Source organism: Pristis pectinata, chromosome 5 (assembly GCF_009764475.1).
Source record: "Pristis pectinata isolate sPriPec2 chromosome 5, sPriPec2.1.pri, whole genome shotgun sequence".
NCBI lineage: Eukaryota > Metazoa > Chordata > Chondrichthyes > Rhinopristiformes > Pristidae > Pristis > Pristis pectinata.
The window spans coordinates 61515172-61538707 of NC_067409.1; the positions used below are offsets into that span (position 1 = coordinate 61515172).

The 23536-nt window shown below is 40.0% G+C and overlaps 1 protein-coding gene across 1 annotated transcript in view; it reads left to right on the forward strand.

Moving 5' to 3' along the window:
• scin (scinderin) overlaps positions 1-23536 on the forward strand; it is a 124020-nt gene that overhangs the window by 85403 nt on the left and 15081 nt on the right. Inside the window, exons 10-13 of the mRNA XM_052015922.1 lie at positions 2940-3030; positions 7175-7345; positions 14153-14327; positions 14459-14580. Of these exons, the coding sequence (XP_051871882.1) occupies positions 2940-3030; positions 7175-7345; positions 14153-14327; positions 14459-14580 (559 nt within the window). The remainder of the gene's footprint in view (positions 1-2939; positions 3031-7174; positions 7346-14152; positions 14328-14458; positions 14581-23536) is intronic.

Consider the following 23536-nt stretch of genomic DNA (forward strand, 5'->3'; position numbering starts at 1 on the left):
GTCAAACCTATATGAGGTATTACTGAACGGCTTTGTCAAACAACTTTCTGACAACTGTCAGACAGGATGAATATAATGGAACTGGAGAGTTTTGTAACCATGTTCCAGTTACAATTTTAAAACCAACTATGTAGACCAGATTGCACAAATATGGCTTACGTCATTGCACTACAAGATACAAATTTAGCCTGAGCAGTGGCTAAGTATTTATCAGCTTTATGTTACATGTACAGCTGATGATCCATTCATCAAAGTCTGGTGGACAATCTTTACTATGTTACTAATCAAGAGTTTATAAATAACTCAGAAAAGAGTTTTATAAAGCCCTTTTCCATGCTACAGGAACATAGGTACAGTAAATACCCTCTCACCATGTGTGAAAACCACACTACCACAGACGGGGGTAGCTTTACGGATAAAAGTCTGCAGGCGGACCAGTCTGAGAGTGGTGCAAATCTCGGCGATGAGCAATAAGGAGAGGCGCAGGCTTCCTTGATTTACAGAGGAATCTTGGGATCCAGATGCATAGCTCCCTGAAAGTGGCTGCACAGGTTGATAGGGTGGTAACGATGGCGTATGGCATGTTTGCCTTTATTAGTCGAGCTCAAGAGTCAGGAAGTTATATTGCAGCTTTCAGTGAGTTCAAGAGTTGGGAAGTTATATTGCAGCTTTATAAAACTCTGGTTGGGCCACATCTGGAGTATTGCATTCAATTCTGGTCATCCCACTATAGGAAGGATGTGGACGCTCTGGAGAGGGTGCGGAAGAGGTCTACCAGCATGCTGCCTGGATTAGAGGGCATGTGCTATGAGGAGAGGTTGAACAAACTTGGGTTGTTTTGTCTGAAATGGCAGAAACTGAGGGGGGACTTGAAGTTTATAATATTATGAGAGGCATAGATTGCGTAGATAGCCAGTATCTTTTTTCCAAGGTTGAAATGTATAATACTAGAAGGAATGCATTTAAGGTGAGAGGGGGTAAGTTCAAAGGAGATGTGCAGGGCAAATTTTTGACACAAAGAGTTGTGGGTGCCTGGAATGCACTGCCAGGGTGGTGGTGGAGGCAAATATGATGGAGGCTTTTAAGGGGTTCTTAGATAGGCATATGAATGTGCAGAGAATAGACGGATATTGACGTTGTGTAGGCAAAAGGGATTACTTTAATTAGGCATTTAATTATAAATTTGATTAGTTCAGTACAGCATCATGGGCCAAAGGGCTTGTTCCTGTGCTGTGCTGTACTGTCTAATGTTCTAGAGCTTGGCCATTTAGTTCCTCAAGTCTGTTCTTGCATTAGTGAGATCATGGCTGATCTGTGACCTAATCAATAAACATTACTTCTCTCAATATCCCTTAATATATATTTAAAATATAAATAATGATATTTAATAAAAATGTTTTTAAAAAAGCCAATATTTACTTTGGAATGTTTAATGCAATACAAAGATACATTTAGTTGTTACAGGCACTGAGCTGATCACGTTCAAATTTTACTGATTATGCTTCCTTTCACCAATTGTGAATGCATGGCATGTTTCCAGGCTGCTAGTTGAATTTTCCACCATAACCTCCAAATGAGACACAGTGTGATATCCAGACTTTATTACCCAAATTAAATCCAATGTATTGTGAAATAGCTCAGCACATTGGCCACTCAGTATGGATTCTACATCTTAGAATATTTTTAATTATCTCAACCTAATTATTATGGCTCTCTAGTTTTTTACAGTGCATTCTCATTGATTCTTAATTAGAGGCTGTCCTGCTTATTTTATATTTCTGTCTGTTCTCATTCTTTCACAGAATTAAATTGCACATGTGTGGTGGTCTATTGTGTGAGTTTAATATCAATTGCACAACAATATTCACAAATTTCTTTGAAAGGTCGATGATATCCAAATTTCTAAGATAGAAATGAGCAAAAGATGAGTTATTTTATCCAGGAATATTTTTAATCAGTATTGAACTTGACCTGTCTCACTGAGAAAGGTGCTGTTAGCCTGAGCTGAGATCCCATAGTTGTATCCTGAGTTCCCATCTTTATCTGACTGACAAATTAGAAATGATAAACAAGAATGTGCAATTATGAACATATCACGGTAGTGTAGCAGTTAGCGTAATGCTTTACAGTGTCAGCGACCCGAGTTCAAATCCGGCCGCTGTCTGTAAGGAGTTTCTACGTTCTCCCCGTGTCTGCATGAGTTTCCTCCGGGTGCTCCGGTTTCCTCCCACATTCCAAAGACGTACAGGTTAGGAAGCTGCGGGCATGCTATGTTGGCACCAGAAGCATGGCAACACTTACGGGCTGCCCCCAGAACACTCTATGCAAAGATGCATTTCACTGTGTGTTTCGATATACATGTGACTAATAAAGATAAAGATCTTAAAAATCAAAGCTTCCAAGTACAGTAATGACTTTATTTTACTTTAATTTATGAAATTAATTTTACATCTCACAAGAAGGCAACATTCTAATTTATTTTAAAACTGTTCTTCAAGGATGAAAGGGATTTAAAAAGCCACTGTCTTGATCACAAATTTTTACTCTTCTAGACACTATGGGACATGTTTTTAACCCCTTTTTCTTGGTGTGTGGATACCAGAAGCTGCAGTCACAATATCCTACTCTGAGGAATCAGTTCATTCATGTATAAACACAGACAGGATAATTTTGACTATGGATGGCAGGGTGAAATGCGTGTTACCTATTCAGCTAGATATCTCCCACAATTCTTGTTGACTTCAATGGAAATTGAAATTGGGAAAGGTCTGTACTGAATAGATTGACTGTTTCACACTATATTTATAGCCCACAATATATTAGCAGCATCAGACTAGTAGATTAATAGCAACCTTCAGGCAGAGTAACTGTTCCCGCCAAACTCTTTTAAATTTACATTGTTTTTTCATTCATAATAAGATCTACTTGATTTATTTTAGGCAAGGATCCAATGCAACATTAGATGAACTCACCATGTCAGCATTCCTCACAGTCAATCTCGACCAGTCCCTTGGTGGGACAGCTGTTCAAGTAAGTCTTTAAGCAAATGCTAGAATTGTACCACTAGCTGCTCCTGTCATTAGAACACATTGTGTTAATGTATACCAATAATGCACAGGCTATTTTGGCTTAATCTCTTTGAAAAGAAATCCCAGGCCAACAGTTTTATGCAGTACACAGAAAAGCTTCATTGGAAATCTCATTATATACTCTGCATCTAAAACTTGCTTCTATCAATTGTAGTGTCATCATGTATCCCTATGGTAGTCATGCTGTGCAATGCAGGGTTGACGTTATTTATCTGATGCCTTTACCACAATTCACAATCAGCAGCGACTTCAACTGCAGTTCTTAAAGATTACCTGTTCCTACCTTACTTAAAGGGCCTATCACTACATGCACTGCTGCCCACTGCAACCCCAGATCAGGCCACACTCTCTCCCAATGTCCTCCATGACCACTTGGAGCTTTCTTCAATCCACTACTAATTCACCTGATTTCACTGCATCCATCACTTCTCTGTCTCTACCCCTAATCATCTTGCGAACCTCTCGGAATTTCTTCTCGGTCTCCTTCAAACCTCTGACCTATTCCAAAATCATCTGCTACCGCTCTTAATCTTCTCTGACCTCCCCGCCCCACCCCCCCCCCCAAGTCTTCTCCCTGGCCCACCATGGAAATCAACCTCCCCAGTTATCACTTTACCATCGCTCTCAACATAGCTACCCTCTGACCTTCCTCCACCATGATAAGAGGCAAAACCTTGTGCTCAGTTTGGGTGAAAGTTTGCATTCAAAGCAGGACTTATTGCTTCAATCACATAGCAGATTGGACGTTTGCCGCCACGAACCAACAGACACAAGTTCTTTACGCTGTAGACATCAAGTCATGGAATCACAAAATGAACGATTTCCAGCTCCCAATCTTTACGCTTAATGAGGCTGTGAAACTTTAAAATGCAGGGAGAACAGAACCAACAGTTACAGCCTGAAGGACTCCCATTTCAAAATGTGAATCAATATAAAGGTCACTTGCCTCAAACATTTTTATAGCATAAGCATAAAATAAAATGCAGCTATTACCAGGAAATAAACTGTGATTATCTGATGCTTACAAGAATTTATTACTTTAACAACAGATTAGATCCAGGTCATTATCAGGTTTTCTAAACTTGGAAGAGGTCATTGTAAATATATAAAAATCAACGTTGCTTATAAGTGGAAGAAGAAAGTGTACGGCAGCAAGTTGCAGCATTCCATACAGGACACGATGCCCAGATGCCCTGATTGGATAGTTTAAAAATACATAACAGAGACATGCATGATACATGTGTGCATGAAAAAAGGATGGTTTTTAAAGTTTCATAGCCTCTTCAAACATAAAGATTGGGCACTGGAAATTTTTCATTTTGTGATTCCACACCTTAATGCATGGAGAATCTGTGCCTGTTCAGTGTGTAAGGAAAAGAATATAGGTAATATAAAGGGAACAATTGGGGTTACAAGTAATTATATTTAACTATGTGATGTAGTTTAGATTGTGAAAATTACACCTCCCTTTCAGAGCAGCATTTGGAAATTCAGCTGTATTGTGCCTATCATGGCTTTCTGTCCATTAATTCTATAACTATATGCACTGGGAATACAGTTCTGTAAAATTACTCCTACAATGTATGAAATGTGATGAGTGAATCCAATGAATCTTGAGGTTTAATTTTAAGCCAGTCCATCAGTTGGGGGCAGCCCCAAAGTTACACACTCCACTTCCCGTCTCGTTTTCACTTGAATCCTGCCTTGTGTCCATAGTTACTGCTTTTATCAGATAGGAGTCATTCCAGTTATGCAACTGAAATTTAGAGCCACAAATGATCAGTGCTTGTGCCATGCTCGTTCTACCCAATTAGAATTAGTGAATAATTATGGCACAGAAGGAGGTCACAGAGTACATGCTGGCTCCCTGTAGCAATCCCATCAGCCCCATTCTCCACTCTTTCCTCGTGGTGCAGCAAGATATTTTGTTTTAAGGTTCCCTTTAGAAAACGTGCTCATCTTCATTTCCAACAGCCTTGCAGACAGTAAGATCCAGATCATAACCGGCCAGTGATCGGCCCAGGCAGCATTCTTTCAAGAGACCATCAGCAGCTGGTCACCAAGCTGTCACCAGTGTAAATCATCCTTCTTTGGTGAGACCAGGACCAGGAGCACACCTCCTTCTGGCTCACAAAGAAGATCCATAGATACATCCATTTCAGGATCACCTTCCTTACCTCCAACTGATTGTGGAGGCTGGACAGGTTCCTACCACCCAGAATCACTGAGCCGCAATAGGGTACCCACATGGTGCCCCTAGTTCACCACTTGGATGAAAGTAAGGACCAGAGCTTTAAACACTGAGACCTTCCGTCACCAACGACATGTATCCACTCCACATACTGTCCCACATGTTCCCTGTTAATGCTTAAAGTCTGCCAAATAATCTGTTACTTTTTGTTAAAACCAGTCGTGTGACAAGAACTATATAGATTATTTTCCTGTTGGGTATCTTGCCTGCCGTGACCTGCAAATTGCATGAAAAACTAAATAACTTACCTGGCCAATCGATTAAGATGCTGCAAAATAGCAAAAGAGAATTCATTTAGGAATCCTCATCACTGGGTAACTAAGCCATCATCATTATTATTTGGAATATTACAGCAAAAAATAAATTGTAGACTGAATATTCTTTGCAACAGTTTCTTTATTGTGCTATTGGCTAGAATGTTTCTCAATCAGCTAACTGCTTGTGACAAGTGCACCATTCATTAGCCTCCATTAGGAGGCTGCTGGTCTTTTATTGAGTATGTTCCACCCATCCTCCAACATCCTTCCCTTTTGCCCCAAAATAAATGACCTTTCATTTCATTCCTTTCCTGTTCCACTCCACATGTGCGTACTATGTTGGATGCATTAATGGTGCAGCAGGCTGTCTCTTCTGTAGTCCAACTAATTGCAGAGTGGTTCTGCTTTGTGATAACCGAAACAAATAAACTTCTGAGACAAAACAAGTCCTTGTCTTTGATTCAAATTAACTGACACTGTTTGGCTAGGCATGGCTCAGTTTACTTTGGATTGCTTATTCATTCCTAATACTGAACCTATTCATCGGTCCATTTTAATTATGCCAGTAGTAACTTCCGCCAGTGAATCTGGTGTAAATTTCTCTTTATCCTTTGTTACAGCTACTTTAGTGTCAATGTTCATCCTGCATTTTAATGAAAGGATAATTACGAATGTACTCTTAATAATCTGGAACACTGGTCTTTTGATGACTCTAATCTTTTCATCTAATTGAATCAAAATCTAATATTACTATTGTTTACCAAGGTAAAATTTATTCAGGATATATCCTGCAACCTTATAATTTAATTACGTGAATAAATTATTCCTGTGTAATTATTTTTGAATGTGTCAAAATAAATTTTGGAGTTATCTTTTCTAATATATTCAAACAACCTCTTTGGCTCTAGGTATAATGACAACTTTCTCATTTGCCTTAAGGTAGTTAGTTTTCATATAAAAGCAATTGACCAGCTACTTCAGTTGCAGTTTCTTTATCTGTAGCCTCCAGAGAACTTTGTGAACACCAGTCCCTGAGGTGCTTCCAGGTTTGCTTGAAGGCATTAAATTCCTCATTGACATTACGGCACTGTTGATTAAGTACCCTGGAGTAAACATATCAAAAAGTATCAAAAATCAAAGACTGCTGCGGTTTCTTTTGACACTTCCATCACTCAGGATAATCTATTAGTTGATAAAATATAATTCAAACCAAAGAACCTATTTTAAAATAACCGACACAATTTTGGCCTTATCCAAACTTTATAATCAATCGGTTTTGCTTTCTGAAGTTTGGATCTGGCTTTGACTGATGTAAAGTCTGTGGATATATGAAGAATTTATGCCTACTTGTCCTGAAATAATGAGTAATTTTGTCCAGAATACTGAATGTAAATAAATAGAATAAAATGTTAGCTGATATATTAGGTTATGGGTGCATTATAGCTTAAATCATAATTTTGATGCGAAAAACTACAATTGCTTTTGGACAGAATTAACTTTAAATGGAATTGCCACATTATTTCAAAATATAACATTCATCAATTTGGATTAGAGAATCATTTTTCTTTCTTCTAAAGGTTCGCGTGGCCCAAGGGAAGGAGCCTTCTCATTTGCTTAGCTTGTTTAAGGATAAGCCACTAATAATTTATAAGAATGGAACATCACGGAAGGAAGGTCAGACTCCTGCCCCACCGCAACGTCTTTTCCAAGTCAGAAAGAATCTGGCTACCATAACAAGAATTGTGGAGGTAAGTTTCATTTAATGACATGAGAACATTAATGGAGAATCTGGAATTCGTGACTCAGAAGTCAGTATGCCAATCTCAGTAGCTTGAAAAATGAAAGAGATATGCTTGTAGAAACAACAGATCACTAAGATAAAAGAGAATGGCTTGAATTTTGCAGGAAAATAGTGATGAAGTTGTCTGAACTTAGAACATTTCCCCATGTTTCACAGCAACGTTCACATTTCTAATGTGGAATTCTGTAATTTCCTGTCAGCAATTGGCCGCTGGAATCCAGCTAAGTTCTAACCTCCTCGTGGAGTTCAGCACAGCAGCAGAATGTTGTGGGAATTTCCTTTCATTGGCAACAGGGAATCCATATCCATATAAAAAGTTGAAAACTTCAATGGAAGAGAATGGATGCAAGACATTGAAGTATTAAATCAGACTGTTTTTGGTTTTCCAATGTATTTTTTAGTGTGTTAATTTAAAAGTTAATAAAATATATGGTCTTAATTGTTGTCATTGTTTGGTATTGGTATTGGTTTATTATTGTCACTTGTACCAAGGTCCAGTGAAAAACTTGTCTTGCATACCGATCGTACAGGTCAATTCATTGCACAGTGCAGTTACATTGAGTTAGTACAGAGTGCATTGAGGTAGTACAGTTAAAAACAATAATAGTACAGAGTAAAGTGTCACAACTACAGAGAAAGTGCAGCACAATAAGGTGCAAGGTCACAACAAGGTAGATCGTGAGGTCAGAGTCCATCTCATTGTATAAGGGAACCGTTCAATAGTCTTATCACAGTGGGATAGAAGCTGCCCCTAAGCCTGGTGGTACATGCCCTCAGGCTCCTGTATCTTCTGCCTGATGGGAGAAGAGAGAAGACAGAATGACCTGGATGGGTGGGGTCTTTGATTATGCTGGCTGCTTCGCCAAGGCAGTGAGAGGTAAAGACAGAGTCCAAGGAGGGGAGGCTGGTTTCTGTGACACGCTGGGCTGTGTCCACAACTCTCTGCAGTTTCTTGCGGTCCTGGGCAGAGCAGTTGCTGTACCAAGCCATGATGCATCCAGATGGGATGCTTTCTATGCTGCATCAATAAATGTTGGTGAGTGTCAAAGGGGACATACCAAATTTCTTTAGCCTCCTGAGGAAGTAGTGGTGCTGGTGAGCTTTCTTGGCTGTGGCATCTATGTGATTTGACCAGGACAGGCTATTGGTGATGTTCACACCCAGGAACTTGAAGCTCTCAACCCTAACATGTAATTATGTTTGAATGTGTCAAACATTTATGGCTAAGTTGAGAGAGTACCTTGGCCAGCTATCAAAAGTTTTTCACACCTTTTGTGAGTGAGTCTTGTTTTGGTCCCATCCATTATCTTGTAAAAAGGCCCTTTCATTGAACAGCAGCTCACTGTGAGGGTCTGGGAGAGCTTTCTCCTACATGTCTCTGCAGGGAGGATTGCCTAAAGTAAGCACAAATTTCAGAAGGTAATAGTCGTTGTGTGTACTAAATTTTCTGAAAGCATTTGATCAGATGTCTTTCAAGAGTCTCTTTAGAAAAATTCAGACACAGAGGCTCGTTGAAAATGTATTAGCGTTGTAAGGAAAGTTGATTGGTGGACATGGTGATAAGTGAATGTTGCTCTGATCAAGGTTTGGAAGCTTTCTACTGGGACCTTTTTTTTGATATATATGGAGGATTTGTATTTAGACATAAGGAGGATGATCACAGATTTTGCTGATGATACAGATTTAACACTTGTTAACAAAGAAACAATCATTCGATAACGTTATAACTTATAGAAGCAAGAGTAGGTCATTAAGTCTCTTATACTGCTCCATTATTCAATGTGAACATAGCCATTCTCTTATTTCAGTGCCATTTTCCTGCACTAACCTCATATCCCTTGATTCTATCAGTATGTAAAAATCTCAGGAAGACAATAATAAGTTGTTGAAATAGATTGACAGGTGGAAGTTGTAAGCTAATACGTTGGCCCAGACTAAACCTTGATTTTTTTTCTAATAAGTATAACTATACATATATACATTGAGGAATCAATCACTGTTTGTATAAATATGGTGACCAGTTCCCAGACCACTTGTGCCAAGTGGCTCCTTGCTGTGTGCTCTTCTAATAGAGACCAATCTTTCTTTGTACAGCTGCACCTTGTGATCACAAATCTTACAACTGGTTGTAAATTTCATTGGAGGTAGTTTGTTAGCTGATATCCTTTCCTTTTAGATATTTTAACATTTTAAATGTTTATTACTGAGTGTTAATGCTTTTACAACTTTACAGAGCAAATTTATGTTTATTTGGGGAAGGTATTGGGTACAAAGGAAAGAGGCCTGATTTCTTTATAATCTGTGAGATATCTGTGCCCCTATCCCATACAGATAACAAGTAATATTCTGTGTATATAAATATAGGTAGATAAAGTTATGAAGTTTTTATAACAAATGGATGAGAAAAACATTGTGCAAAACGTTTGTTGAACTACAGTTCAAGTACATAATACCGTTTTGGGTGTCCTGTTAAAAGGAACCATGAAGATTATACTGTATAGTTTCTTCAGAATGATGCTAAGAATGGGAAACTGTAGATACCAGGAAAGAAGTGAGATAGTGGGAGTATTTTTACTGGATTACAGATAACTAAAAGGAGATTTCATGGAGGATTTTAAAATTGAGAAGAGTTTTTATAGAATGCATAGTGAAATGTTATTTTGTCTGGTCAGGAAATCAATGATAATTGTTCCTCAATTTTAAATTATAACCAGGGCTGAAGGGACAGGTTAGGAGTGATTATGGGGGTTATTGGAGCATGGGATATTGTATCACAGGGAATGGTTGAAGCAGTGATCCATCCACCAAGATTTACAATAACAATTGAAGCATAGGGTGGTATGAGGCAGCAAAGGGTCTGCAGAAGTATTTTCTTCTGTGCTGTCAATTTCAATGATTGCTCATCTCCCTCAAATAATGTACATTTGTCTCATAGATGAAAAATATTTCAACAATCTCTCCAAAGCTTTAGCTGGTGAAATTTATTATATAATGAGTTACTCAACTACAAAGGTAATTAACATTGCTGGTAGCATCCAGCCCCTTTCACGAGTTGTCACAGTGAGAGGATTTAGTACTAATGATTATCTCACAGTCCAAGCTTTAAATAGGAAAAAGATTGGCAGTTGGCAGACCTCCTGTTGCTAAAGACTATTCAGTGACCTCAATGCATACACAGTTTATTATAACTATGGAGAGATTCAGGTTCAACTTTCATTTCTATCCATAGCAAAATGCCCAACACTCAATATGCAATGTCACTGTCTGGAAATATTGGGTAAGTTTTCATTCTCCTAGTAATGTGAGGGACTATATAAGAAGAGTGGATTCATGTCTGCAGGATAGAAGACCATACATTAACAAAAATCGTTTCACAACTATTTTAGTTCATTCTTATTCACAAACTCGGTAAAGGCCAAAGCTCATATTGAACTTTGAGGAAGTATAAAATTATAAATATCCTGAGTAAAATGTGTCTATTCTTTGTTGCTGGGAAACAATGTTCTCATCCTAAGGAACTAACCTTTCTCTGTAGAAATTATGTTCCTCATTTATTCCACCTGGAAAATGATTTTGTTTCCATAGTGAAAGCACATGGCACGGTAGTGTAGAGGTTAGTGTAACGCTATTACAATGCCAGCGACACGGGTTCAATTCCCACTGCTGTCTGTAAGGAGATTGTACGTTCTCCCCATGTGTATGCGTGGGTTTCCTCCAGGTGTTCTGGTTTCCTCCCACATCCCAAAGATATACATGTTAGGAGTTGTGGGCAAGTTATGTTGGCGCCGGAAGCGTAGCGACACTTGCGGGCTGTCCCCAGCACACTCTCAGTAATGCAAAAATATGCATTTCACTGTGTGTTTCGATGTACAAGTGACTAATAAATAAATATCTATAAATATCTATAAATATTTATGCTTTTCACCACAGCCAATGTCCAAGTTTTAAAGATGTTTGCTATGTGATAACACATTATGTGCTTCCTGCTCACAGAGATAAATGCCTCTATTAATTCTGTTTCTATTTTAATTGTTATTTATCTGCACCATATTAAGTAAAATTAAAACAGTGCATAGTTGTTAATTATTTAACTTTCAATGAATCAGCGGTTACAATTTGCATTTCTTTGACTTAGCAGGATTATTCCCATGACAAGACAGTTTGCAATATGCCAATGATAAAGTAGTCATCAGTCCAATATCTCCATTTATAGCATTTATACTTAAATTAACAAACTCATGGCGATTTTATTAATGTGCTTTAATTGTCTACACAAGGAAGTTGATTTGAGACTGAAGGCTTCTGTTATGAGACAACCATACCATGAGTTCTAATCATACAACTTATTCTTACTGAGAAAACTGTATCTAAGCCATAGACAACATAACAAGTACTCCTCAAAATGCAAGGTCTGTTTCAAGAGTACCATTCTTTCTCACTCTTTGAAGTCCATTATCAGATGATTTGGAATTATTTCTTATTTACAGCCTCCTATAATACCCCATCTCTCTATCTCCACCAATTAGAACCACTGCCCCTCATCTTCACATTGTTTTGACCTTACTCATACCTTACTGTTCAATTTACAATAATCTTAATTTATGTACAACAACATAATTCACTTAGCCTGCAAAACTGCTTCCTATTCGTCTCTAGGGTCTGACAGATTTGTTACATTATCATAAAACTAATGTTATTTTTTAACAAATGGTTTGGATTTTAACCTCTCACTACTACCTTACCCCTCTGCTACTACTCTGCCCTACTCGCTTGCTTCCCAATGCGAAGGTTTGAGATAGAGCCAGGGTATTCACTTCCCTGCTCATTCTGCTAGTGCTATTTTATCCACCAGGATTTAGGAAATGTGAGAACTCATTGTATGTAGGCCTGTTCCAACTCAAACTGGGTACATGCCAAACTCAGAACAGCCTGATATGGTCATTCTCACAGAATCTTACACTTCAACCAGCATCTCAGATGCCTGCCTCATCATTCCTTAGTACATCCTATCCCACCAAAGATGGGAGCATAGCAATAGATATGTTCAGAAGAGAGTGATTCTGGGAGTATTTAATATTTATTCCAGACCCAAAGAAGTCTCATAGCATCAGATCAAATATGAATAAGGTAAACTCATGCTGATTACTCCTGACCAAAGTGTATTCTTGGTGAGAGAGTTCAATGTCTATTGCTAAGAATGTTGGAGCAACACAGTGACGCAGCTCGTAGAGCCATTGCTGCACTGCACCAGACACCTGTGTTTAATCCTGACCTCAGGTGCTATCTGTGTGGAGTTTGCTTGTTCTCCCTGTGACCATGTGGGTTTCCCCTGGGAACTCTGGTTTCCTCCCACATCCCAAAGATGTGCGGGCTGACAGGTTAATTGACCACAATAAAATGGCCCAAGTGTGTAGGTGAACGGTAGAATTTGGGGGTGGTGGTGGGGTTGATGAGAATCTGGGGAAAATAAAAGAAATGGAATTAAGGTAGAATTAGTGTAAGTGAGTAGTTGATGGTCAGCATAGATTCAGTGGGCTGAAGGGCCTGTTTCCATGTTGTATCTCATCATGACTCAACTGTGTGAGTTGTCCGAGACCTGAGCTACAAAAATGTCAGGCTGGGCCTGTAGGAAGTAGTGAGAAAAGAAGCTTAAGGGAAAACCTACATGTCCTCGTCAGTGTCCAGCTACCTGCTGCAGATGGCCGTGTCTGCATTGATAGGACTGAATAAGGACATGTTAAATGGGAAAAATTCAGAACAGATTAAGCAGCTCAAAACTGGATGGTCAAACTTGGGCAAACCAGACTCAATGAAGAATGTAGAAAAGCTTGCCAGGTGGCACATCAGGAATAACTAAAGAGGGAGGAGCAACCTGGTGAAATTACTGCCTAGTTCAAAATGTGTTCTGTCAAGTCTAGTTACATCCAATTCTGAATAGTGGTGTACAATTAAGCAATGAATTGGACAAGGAGAGTTCATAAATATTCCACAACACTCTTCTTTCTACCGATTTGTCATTTAATTTTCAAACAGGCATTGCTCCTTTAATCCAATTCTGTTAACCTTCATTATGTAGTCTTTTATCAAAGGTCTTTTTAAATTCCAAATATGTAATGTGAACTGCAATATTCATGTCAATTTTTCCATTATTTTGTCAAAAGAGTCCAATGGTGTCGGTAAAATATGATTTGCCTTTGACAAAAATCACACAGTTCAACCCATTTTTTTTTAAATACCAATTACTTTTGCTCCAGCTTATTGACTCCAAGATAACCAGCAGGAACCTGCTCTCCCTTTCAGTAAGACAATAACTGATATTTTATCCCATGTCTGCTTTCTTGCCCAATCCCCATTTCTCTTGAATCTATTCTGCACATTTTTATTTGCAGGAACCTCCAGTGACTCCTTAATCTCTGCCTTGAAAAACAACTGAGCTTCCATAATCAACCAGAGGAGAGAATTACAAAAATTCCATATTGAGGAGGATTGTAAGATTGTGATTGTACTGCTTTCCATTTATGATCTTACAAACTCATTCATAATAAATTTAAAAAATAGGTACAATCTGTCCTGGGAAATTAGGGCAACTAGGATTATATTGCTAAGTCAGCGCAACTTCTATTAATGCCAATTCTCTATTTTGGTTTACCTTGCTAGTAATGGGCTATTGCTACAAATCCATAATATTTGTTCAATGCTAAGCTTGTGAACAATAAATGTCTAAAATCTAACTTTATTTTGGTTCTATTATTAGGTTGACTTGGATGCTCAATCTTTGAATTCCAATGATGTTTTTGTACTAAAGTTACCTGATACTGCTTATCTCTGGGTTGGAAAAGGAGCCAGTAGTGACGAAGAGAATGGGGCTCAATATCTCACTACAGTCCTGCAATGCAAGGCAACTAGGATTACTGAAGGCAAAGAACCTGGTAGGACTTCGACCAATACATCAGCAATTTTTTGTGTGAAAAAGGGATAGGATTTGAAGATATTTTAAAGAAAGTTCATAAAAATTGAATATTACTTGTTTGTGTTTTTGTAACCTTTTCCTTTTCTATAGATGTATTTTGGAATTCACTTGGTGGAAAGAAGGAGTATCAAACTTCAGCTCTGTTACAAAGTTGTGAAGATCATTTTCAGCCTCGCTTATTTGCTTGCTCAAATAAGACTGGTTGCTTCATTGTAAGTTTTCATTGTGATAAATTGTATATAGCCCATGTATAAATCAAATTGGGTGCCATTGTAATTCATTGACTATAATTACATTTTTTTCCACTTTCTACACTGTCACATTTGCGCTATGAAGGTATGTTATTCTGGTGCCTGAAATAGAAAAGTGTTTTATTTCCCAAAATCCGCAGCACTGAACATTGAATTTAAGATCAATCTCACTCAGAAAAATACTGAATGTGGATGGAAGCTAATGGAGATTGGTACTGGGATGCACTTCTGGAATCAATGTCCTTTATATGAGTAAAATGACCTCAACTCTGCCTGACTTTGGAGTGCTGAAATACAGGATCATAGGTTTTCCTCTCACTCAAAAAATTCACAATTAATTACCTAGATATTGGACATTTAGTTGCCTAAGGGAGTGATCTGAGACAGTTGAGCACTAAAAATTATCATGCATAAAATCCTAAACTTACAGGACTCCGTTCTGCGGTCACTCCATCCCATATATGTGTTGAAGGAAGTCATTCTATTACATGCCTAGAAGTCCTGATCAATCATAGAATCATAGAAAGTACAGCACAATACAGGCCCTTCGGCCCACAATGTTGTGCCGACCTTTAAACCTCGCCTAAAAACTATCTAAACCCTTCCCCCCACATATCACTCCATCTTAACTTCCTTCATATGCTTATCTAACAATCTCTTGAATTTGACCAATGTACCTGCCTCCACCACCGCCCCAGGCAGCACATTCCATGCCCCAACCACACTCTGGGTAAAAAACCTTGCTCTGATATCTCCCTTGAACTTACCTCCCATTAGAAACATAGAAGAGAAACATAGAAAACCTACAGCACAATTCAGGCCCTTCAGCCCACAAAGCTGTGCCGAACATGTCCCTATCTTAGAAATTACTGGGCTTACCCATAGCCCTCTATTTTTCTAAGCTCCATGTACCTATCCAAAAGTCTCTTAAAGGACTCTATCATATCCACTTCCACCACTGATGCCGGCAGCCCATTCCACACACTCACCACTCTCTGAGTAAAAAATTTAACCCTGACATCTCCTCTATACCTACTCCCCAGCACCTTAAACCTATGTCCTCTTGTGGCCACCATTTCAGCCCTGGGGAAAAGCCTCTATCTATCTGATCAATGCTTCTCATCATCTTATATACCCCTATCAGGTCCCCCTCATCCTCCGTCGCTCCAAGGAGAAAAGGCCGAGTTCCCTCAACCTGCTTTCATAAGGCATGCTCTGCATTCCAGGCAGTATCCTTGTAAATCTCCTCTGCACCCTTTCTATGGCTTCCACATCCTTCCTGTAGTGAGGTGACCAAAACTGAGCACAGTACTCCAAGTGGGGTCTGACCAGGGTCCTATATACCTGCAACAATACCTCTCGGCTCCTAAATTCAATTCCCCGATTGATGAAGGACAATACACCATATGTCTTCTTAACCACAGAGTCAACCCGTGCAGCTGCTTTGAGCGTCCTATGGACTTGGACCCCAAGATCCCTCTGATCCTCCACACTGCCAAGAGTCCTACCATCAATACTATATTCTGCCATCATATTTGACCTACCAAAATGAACCACTTCACACTTACCTGGGTTGAACTGCATCTGCTACTTCTCAGCCCAACTTTGCATCCTACCTATGTCCCGCTGTAACCTCTGACAACCCTCTATATTATCCACAACACCTACAACCTTTGTGTCATCCGCAAACTTATTAACCCATCCCTCCACTTCCTCATCCAGGTCGTTTATAAAAATCACAAAGAGTAAGGGTCCCAGAACAGATCCCTGAGGTACACCACTGGTCACCGACCTCCATGCAGATTACGACCCTTCAACAACTACTCTTTGCCTTCTGTGGGCCAGCCAGTTCTGGATCCACATTGCAATGTCCCCTTGGATCCCATGCCTCCTTACTTTCTCAATAAGCCTTGCATGGGGTACCTTATCAAATGCCTTGCTGAAATCCATACACACTACATCTACTGCTCTCCCTTCATCGATGTGTTTATTCACATCCTCAAAAAATTCAATCAGGCTCGTGAGGCAGGACCTGCCCTTGGCAAAGCCATACTGACTATTCCTAATCGTATTATACCTCTCCAAATGTTCATAAATCCTGCCTCTCAGGATCTTCTCCATCAGCTTACCAACCACTGAGGTAAGACTCACTGGTCTATAATTTCCTGGGCTATCCCTACTCCCTTTCTTGAATAAGGGAACAACATCCGCAACCCTCCAATCTTCTGGAACCTCTCCTGTCTCCATCAATGATGCAAAGATCATCGTCAGAGGCTCCGCAATCTCCTCCCTTGCCTCCCACAGCAGCCTGGGGTACATCTCATCCAGTCCCGGTGACTTATCCAACTTGATGCTCTCCAAAAGTTTCAGCACCTCTTTCCTAATATCTAAATGCTCAAGCTTTTCAGCCTGCTGCAAGTCCTCACTACAATCACCCAGATCTTTTTCCGTAATGAATACTGATGTAAAGTATTCATTAAGTACCTCTGCTATTTTTTCCGGATCTATACACACCTTCCCACTGCTGCACTTGATAGGCCCTATTCTTTCGCATCTTATCCTCTTACTCTTCACATACCTGTAGAATGCCTTGGGGTTTTCCTTAATCCTGCCTGCCAAGGCTTTCTCATGTCCCCTTCTGGCTCTCCTAATTTTGTTCTTAAGCTCCTTCCTGTTAGTCTTGTACTCGTCCAGATCTCTAACATTACCTAGCTCTCTGTACCTTTTGTCAGCTTTTCTTTTCCTTTTGACTAGATTTATTATAGCCTTTGTACACCACAGTTCCCATATCCTCTCGTGATTCCCCTCTCTCACTGGAACATGCCTATGCAGAACTCCACACAAATATCCCCTGAATATTTGCCACATTTCTTACGTACTTTTCCCTGAGAACATCTGTTCCCAATTTAAGCTTCCAATTTCCTACCTGAGAGCCTCATAATTCCCTTTACTCCAAGTAAACACCTTTCTAGTCCGTCTGTTCCTACCTCTCTCCAATGCTATTATAAAGGAGATAGAATTATGATCACTATCTCCAAAATGCTCTCCCACTGAGAGATCTGACACTTCCCAATACCAAATCAAGCACAGCCTCTCCTCTTGTAGGCTTATCTACATATTGTGTCAAGAATCCTTCCTGAACACACAACAAACTCCACCTCATCTGAACCTCTCACTGTATGGAGATGCTAATCGATATTTGGGAAATTAAAATCTCCCATCACAACAACTCTGTTATTATCACACCTTTCTAGGATCTGCTTCCCTATCTGCTCCTCGATATCCCTGTTATTATCGGGCGGCCTATAAAAAAAACCCAGTAAAGTAATTGACTCCTTCCTGTTCCTAACCTCCACCCACAGAGACTCCATAGACAGTCCCTCCACGACATCCACCTTTTCCACAGCCGTGACATTATCTCTGATCAACAGTGATACTCCCCCACCTCTTTTGCCTCCCTCCCTGTCCTTTCTGAAACATCTAAAACCCGGCACTTGAAGCAACCATTCCAGTCCCTGATCCATCCAAGTCTCCGTAATGGCCACCACATCATAGCTCCAAGTATTGATCCAAGCTCTAAGCTCATCTGCCTTGTTCACAATACTCCTTGTGTTAAAATAGACACACCTCAAACTGTCTGTCTGAACATGTCCCTTCTCTATCACCTGCCTATCCTCCCTCTCGTACCGACTACAAGCTTTCTCTATTTGAAAGCCAAACACCCCTTCCCCAGTCTCTCCAGTTCGGATCCCACCCCCCAACAATTCTAATTTAAACTCTCCCCAGTAGCCTTAGCAAACCTCTCCGCCAGGATATTGGTCCCCCTGGGATTCAAGTGTAACCCGTCCTCTTTGTACAGGTCATACCTGCCCCAAAAGAGGCCCCAATGATCCAGAAATCTAAATCCCTGCTCCATACTCCAATCCCTCAGCCACGCATTTAACCTCCACCTCATTCTATTCCTATACCCACTGTCACATGGCACAGGCAGTAATCCTGAAATTACTACCTTTGAGGTCCTGCTTCTCAACTTCCTTCCTAACTCCCTAAAGCCATGCCCTTTAAAGCCATGCCCTCTTGAATTGAGCATTGGTGCCCTGGAAAAGAGGTGCTGGCTATCTACTCTATCTATTCCTCTTAATATTTTGTATACCTCTATCATGTCTCCTCTCATCCTCCTTCTCTAGAAAGAGTAAAACCCTATAGCTCCTTTAGTCTCTCCTCATAATGCATACTCTCTAAACCAGGCAGCATCCTGGTAAATCTCCTCTGCACCTTTTCCAATGCTTCCACATTCTTCCTATAATGAGGCGACCAGAACTGGACACAGTACTCTGAGGTCTAACAAGAGTTCTGTAGAGCTGCATCATTACTTTGCGGCTCTTAAACTCGATCCCACAACTTATGAATGCTAACATCCCATAAGCTTTCTTAACTACCCCATCCACCTTTGAGGCAACTTTCAGGGATCTGTGGTTATAAACCCCCAGATCCCCCTGCTCCTCCACATTACCCAGAATCCTGCCATTTCTTTGTACTCCATCTTGGAGTTTGTCCATCCAAAGTGTACCGCCTCACACTTCTCCGGATTGAACTCCATCTGCCACCTCTTAGCCCAGCTCTGCATCCTATCAATGTCCCTCTGCAATCTTCGACAGTCCTCCACACTATCCACAACACCACCAACCTTTGTGTCGTCTGCAAACTTGCTAACCCACCCTTCTACCTCCTCATCCAGGTCATTAATAAAAATCATGAAAAGTAGAGGTCCCAGAACCGATCCATGTGGGACACCGCTAGTCACAGCCCTCCAATCTGAATGCACTCCCTCCACCACAACCCTCTGCTTTCTACAGGCAAGCCAATTCTGAATCCACACGGCCAAGCCTCCCTGGATCCCATGCCCACTGACCTTCTGAAGAAGCCTACCATGCGGAACCTTGTCAAATGCCTTACTAAAATCCATGTAGACCACATCTACTGCACTACCCTCATCAATCTTTCTGGTCACCTCCTCAAAGAACCTTATCAGGCTTGTGAGACATGACCTGCCCTAAACAAAGCCATGCTGGCTGTCCCTGATCAGACCATGATTTTCTAAATGCCCATAGATCCTATCTCTAAGAATCTTTTCCAACAGCTTGCCCACCACAGACGTAAGGCTCACTGGTCTATAATTCCCTGGAATATCCCTACTTCCTTTTTTGAATAAGGGGACAAAATTTGCCAGCCTCCAATCCTCCAGTACCGTTCCCATGGACAACGAGGACTCAAAGATCCTAGCCAACAGTTCAGCAATCTCCTCCCTCGCCTCGTGGAGCAGCCTGGGGAATATTCCGTCAGGCCCCGGGGACTTATCTGTCCTAATATTTTCTAACAGCTCCAACATATCTTCCCTCTTGATGTCTACATGCTCCAGAACGTTAACCTTACCAACACTGTCCTCAGCGTCATCAAGGCTCCTCTCCTTGATGAATACTGAAGGGAAATATTCATTGAGAACCTCACCCACTTCCACAGCTTCCAGGCACATCTTCCCACCTTTGTCTCTAATCAGTCCTATCTTCACTCTCATCATCCTTCTGCTCTTCACATAAGTGAAAAAAGCCTTGGGATTTTCCTTAACCCTACTTTTCACGTCCCCTTCTTGCTCTCCTCAGCCCCTTCTTAAGTTCCTTCCTTACTACCCTATATTCCTCAAGAGACCTATCTGATCGTTGCTTCCTAAACCTTATGTATGCTGCCTTCTTCTTAACTAGTTGTTCCACCTCTCTTGTCACCCATGGTTCCTTCACCCTGCCATTCCTTCTCTGCCTCACCGGGACAAATTTATCCCTAACCTTCTGCAAGAGATCACTGAACAACGACCACATCTCCATAGTACATTTCCCTTCAAAAATGTTATCCCAATTCACACTTGCAAGTTCTAGCCTTATAGCCTCATAATTTGCCCTTCCCCAATTAAATATCTTCCTGTCCTCTTTGCTCCTATCCTTGTCCATGACAATGCTAAAGGTTATGGAGCAGTGGTCACTGTCCCCCAAATGCTCACCCACTGAGAGATCTGTCACGTGACCCAGTTCATTACCTAATACTAGATCTAATATGGCATTCCCTCTAGTTGTTCTGTCAACATACTGTGACAGGAATCTGTCCTGAATACACTTTACAAACTTTTGGTACTAAGCAGGTGCCAATCAATATTTGGGAAGTTGAAGTCTCCCGTGATAACAACCCTGTTATTCTTGCACCTTTCCAAAATCTACCTCCCAATCTGTTCCTCAGTATCTTTGCTGCTACCTGAGGCCCTATAGAATACTCCCAGTAGAGTAACTGCTCCTTTCTTGTTCCTAACTTCCACCCATACTGACTCTAGAGAGGATCCCTCTACATTATCCAGCCTTTCTGCAGCTGTAATAGTATCCCTGACCAGTAATGCCACCCCTCCTCCTCTTCTCCCCCACCTCCCTATCCCTTTTAAAACACTGAAATCCAGGAATATTCAGTATCCATTCCTGCCCTGGTGGCAGCCAAGCCTCTGAAAATACACATTCAGGTTAAGCTATTATAGTAAGCTTAACCTGAATATGTATTTTGCTGTCTATGTAGCAAGGTGAGAAAATTAAGCATCCTTCATGTCAGTGTGATAAGTCCTTCATACCTGTGAGTTCTAATGGAGTCCAGATGTTAATATGAATCAATGATTAGAATAAATGCCCTATACCTTCCAATCAATGTTCTTTTTTTAACTGGGTTTGTGAAACTGCCTACATTTCCCAGCATAAATTAGTTCAGGATCCCTTTGTCCACATGGGAGTCTAAAACTTATTTACCAAACATTGCTGTCACTTTGCTGGCTGAACCTGCTGCTGAAATTCCCCTGTGCTTAAGGTGGGCAATCTGCCTTTGGATGTTGCACCTGGTTCAACTGGTGCTTAATTCACAAGTCTATTCATCTGAATGGGGATTGAAGGGCCGCAGGGAAGAAAGGCAAGAACAACATGTTGGTCCTTTTACTAATTTGTGTTTTGTTTAATGGAATCATACAGCACGGAAAATGGCCTTTCAACCCATTGAGACCGTGCTGACAATTAAGCACCCAGTGAGAACACACAAGCTCCACATAGGTAGCACCAGAGGTCAGGATTGAACCTATTCGCTGGAGCTGTGAAGCAGCAGCTCTACTTATTCAAATGTTTCGTGTTTTTGTTCTTTTTAGATCATTTTAAAATATTGTGTTATTTATTTCATTATTAATAGCTTTTACATGTTTCTAATTTTAGAAACATTGAAAAAGCTTTGACAGGTGACAATGCTGGGGGCAAGGCTTTTCTGTCCACCATGTAAGTTTGTAGGAGAGACTTGTTTTTCCCACTGCTCAGGACCTAACCACCCAGTTGCAGGAGATCTAAGGCAGCATGGTCAACTGCAGAAGAGAAGATAACTTCAGGGAAATGGAGAAAACACACAATTAGAGTGGATGGAAGGCCTGGGTCAATATCGTTTCCACACTTGGAGAATCCATACCATATTCCACTAATTAGCCCATTATTTACAAACATGGTGGAACATATAAAAACCTCCAGTGAGACTCCAAGCAGTGCAAAGTTATTTAAGCAGAAGCTCAACACCTGCAATATAAAGTGCAATTCCCTGTCTCATATTGCCATCAACAGACCATTTACAAAAATGTAGGATATGATTATTGTCATTGTCAAGGACAACTTTCCTTCTTTAGATAAAGTAAAGGGGTGCCCTTTCATCAGAGTAATTCCTTGAGGCCCTTATCTATATTGCATATGCCACTGTTTTTGTAGGTCACTCAGAAATGGACTCAATCTATGGATTATTATTCCTGGTATAGTGTCACTGAGTATCTGCAGATAAATACTGCCCTCTACTATTTGATCATAGGTCAGTAAGAGGGGTATTTTATGTGGAAAACTAAATCTTCTTCATTTCCATTTAAATGTAAGGAACAAAGTTTATGCATTACAGCATGGTGAATATAATTTGTGGATATAAAACAATCCTGGCTTTCCAATTTATATCTAATTTGGAACTGCAGGATATTAGAGATTAAATCCTGTACAATTTATTATGAAATACATTTAATTATTCTGAATTGTCTGCAGATATTGATACCTTTTTGAATTGAGAATATTTCCACTTATGTTTCTTTTTTCCCTTAATGACTTCATTCTTTTTTGATGTTCTGACTTTTATTGGTTCACTGTTTGATACTGGCCGTACCTATTGCAACCAGATATTCTTCAACAGTATTTTAACTAGTCACTGTTTATCTCTCATGGTCAAATTAGACACCTTTGCTGTTCAAACATGGGTAACCAGACAGCAATTAGTTATGTCAATTTAGCTTTATTTTTCCACCTTACTTAAGTTCACTGAACATTACTGTGGTAAGTTCAGACTGGCTAATTCATTATAGTTTAAGATTCATATTAAGGATATTCTGGCTCTATATCTAACCTTAGAACATGGGGTAAATTTAGCTATTGAACCATAAAAAGAACTCTCCAACGTCTGAACAGTCAAAGAAACTTTCCAATGCGGCTATTCCTATCACTTTGATAGGACGTTGAACAAAAGTAGCATATTGTTCCAATATTTTACATAATTTCTTATAACCACATTAAATGATGTCAGTGATAGAAATAGGTTATTTTTCTACTTTTTGGTATCTAGCAGCAGCATCAAGCACTCCAAACCAATATAGCAATAACTGATGCAGAAATAAAGAGAACTCTCCTAACTAAATGCTTTCCTCACTTCTTGCGAGAAAAGGTCCTTTCTTAAAGTTGCTGCCCTATAGCTTTGTGCCTTTTATCACTTACCAATATTATACTCTTGCTCAGTAGTGTCAGTGGAAAAACTATATATATTCTTTAAGCATCCC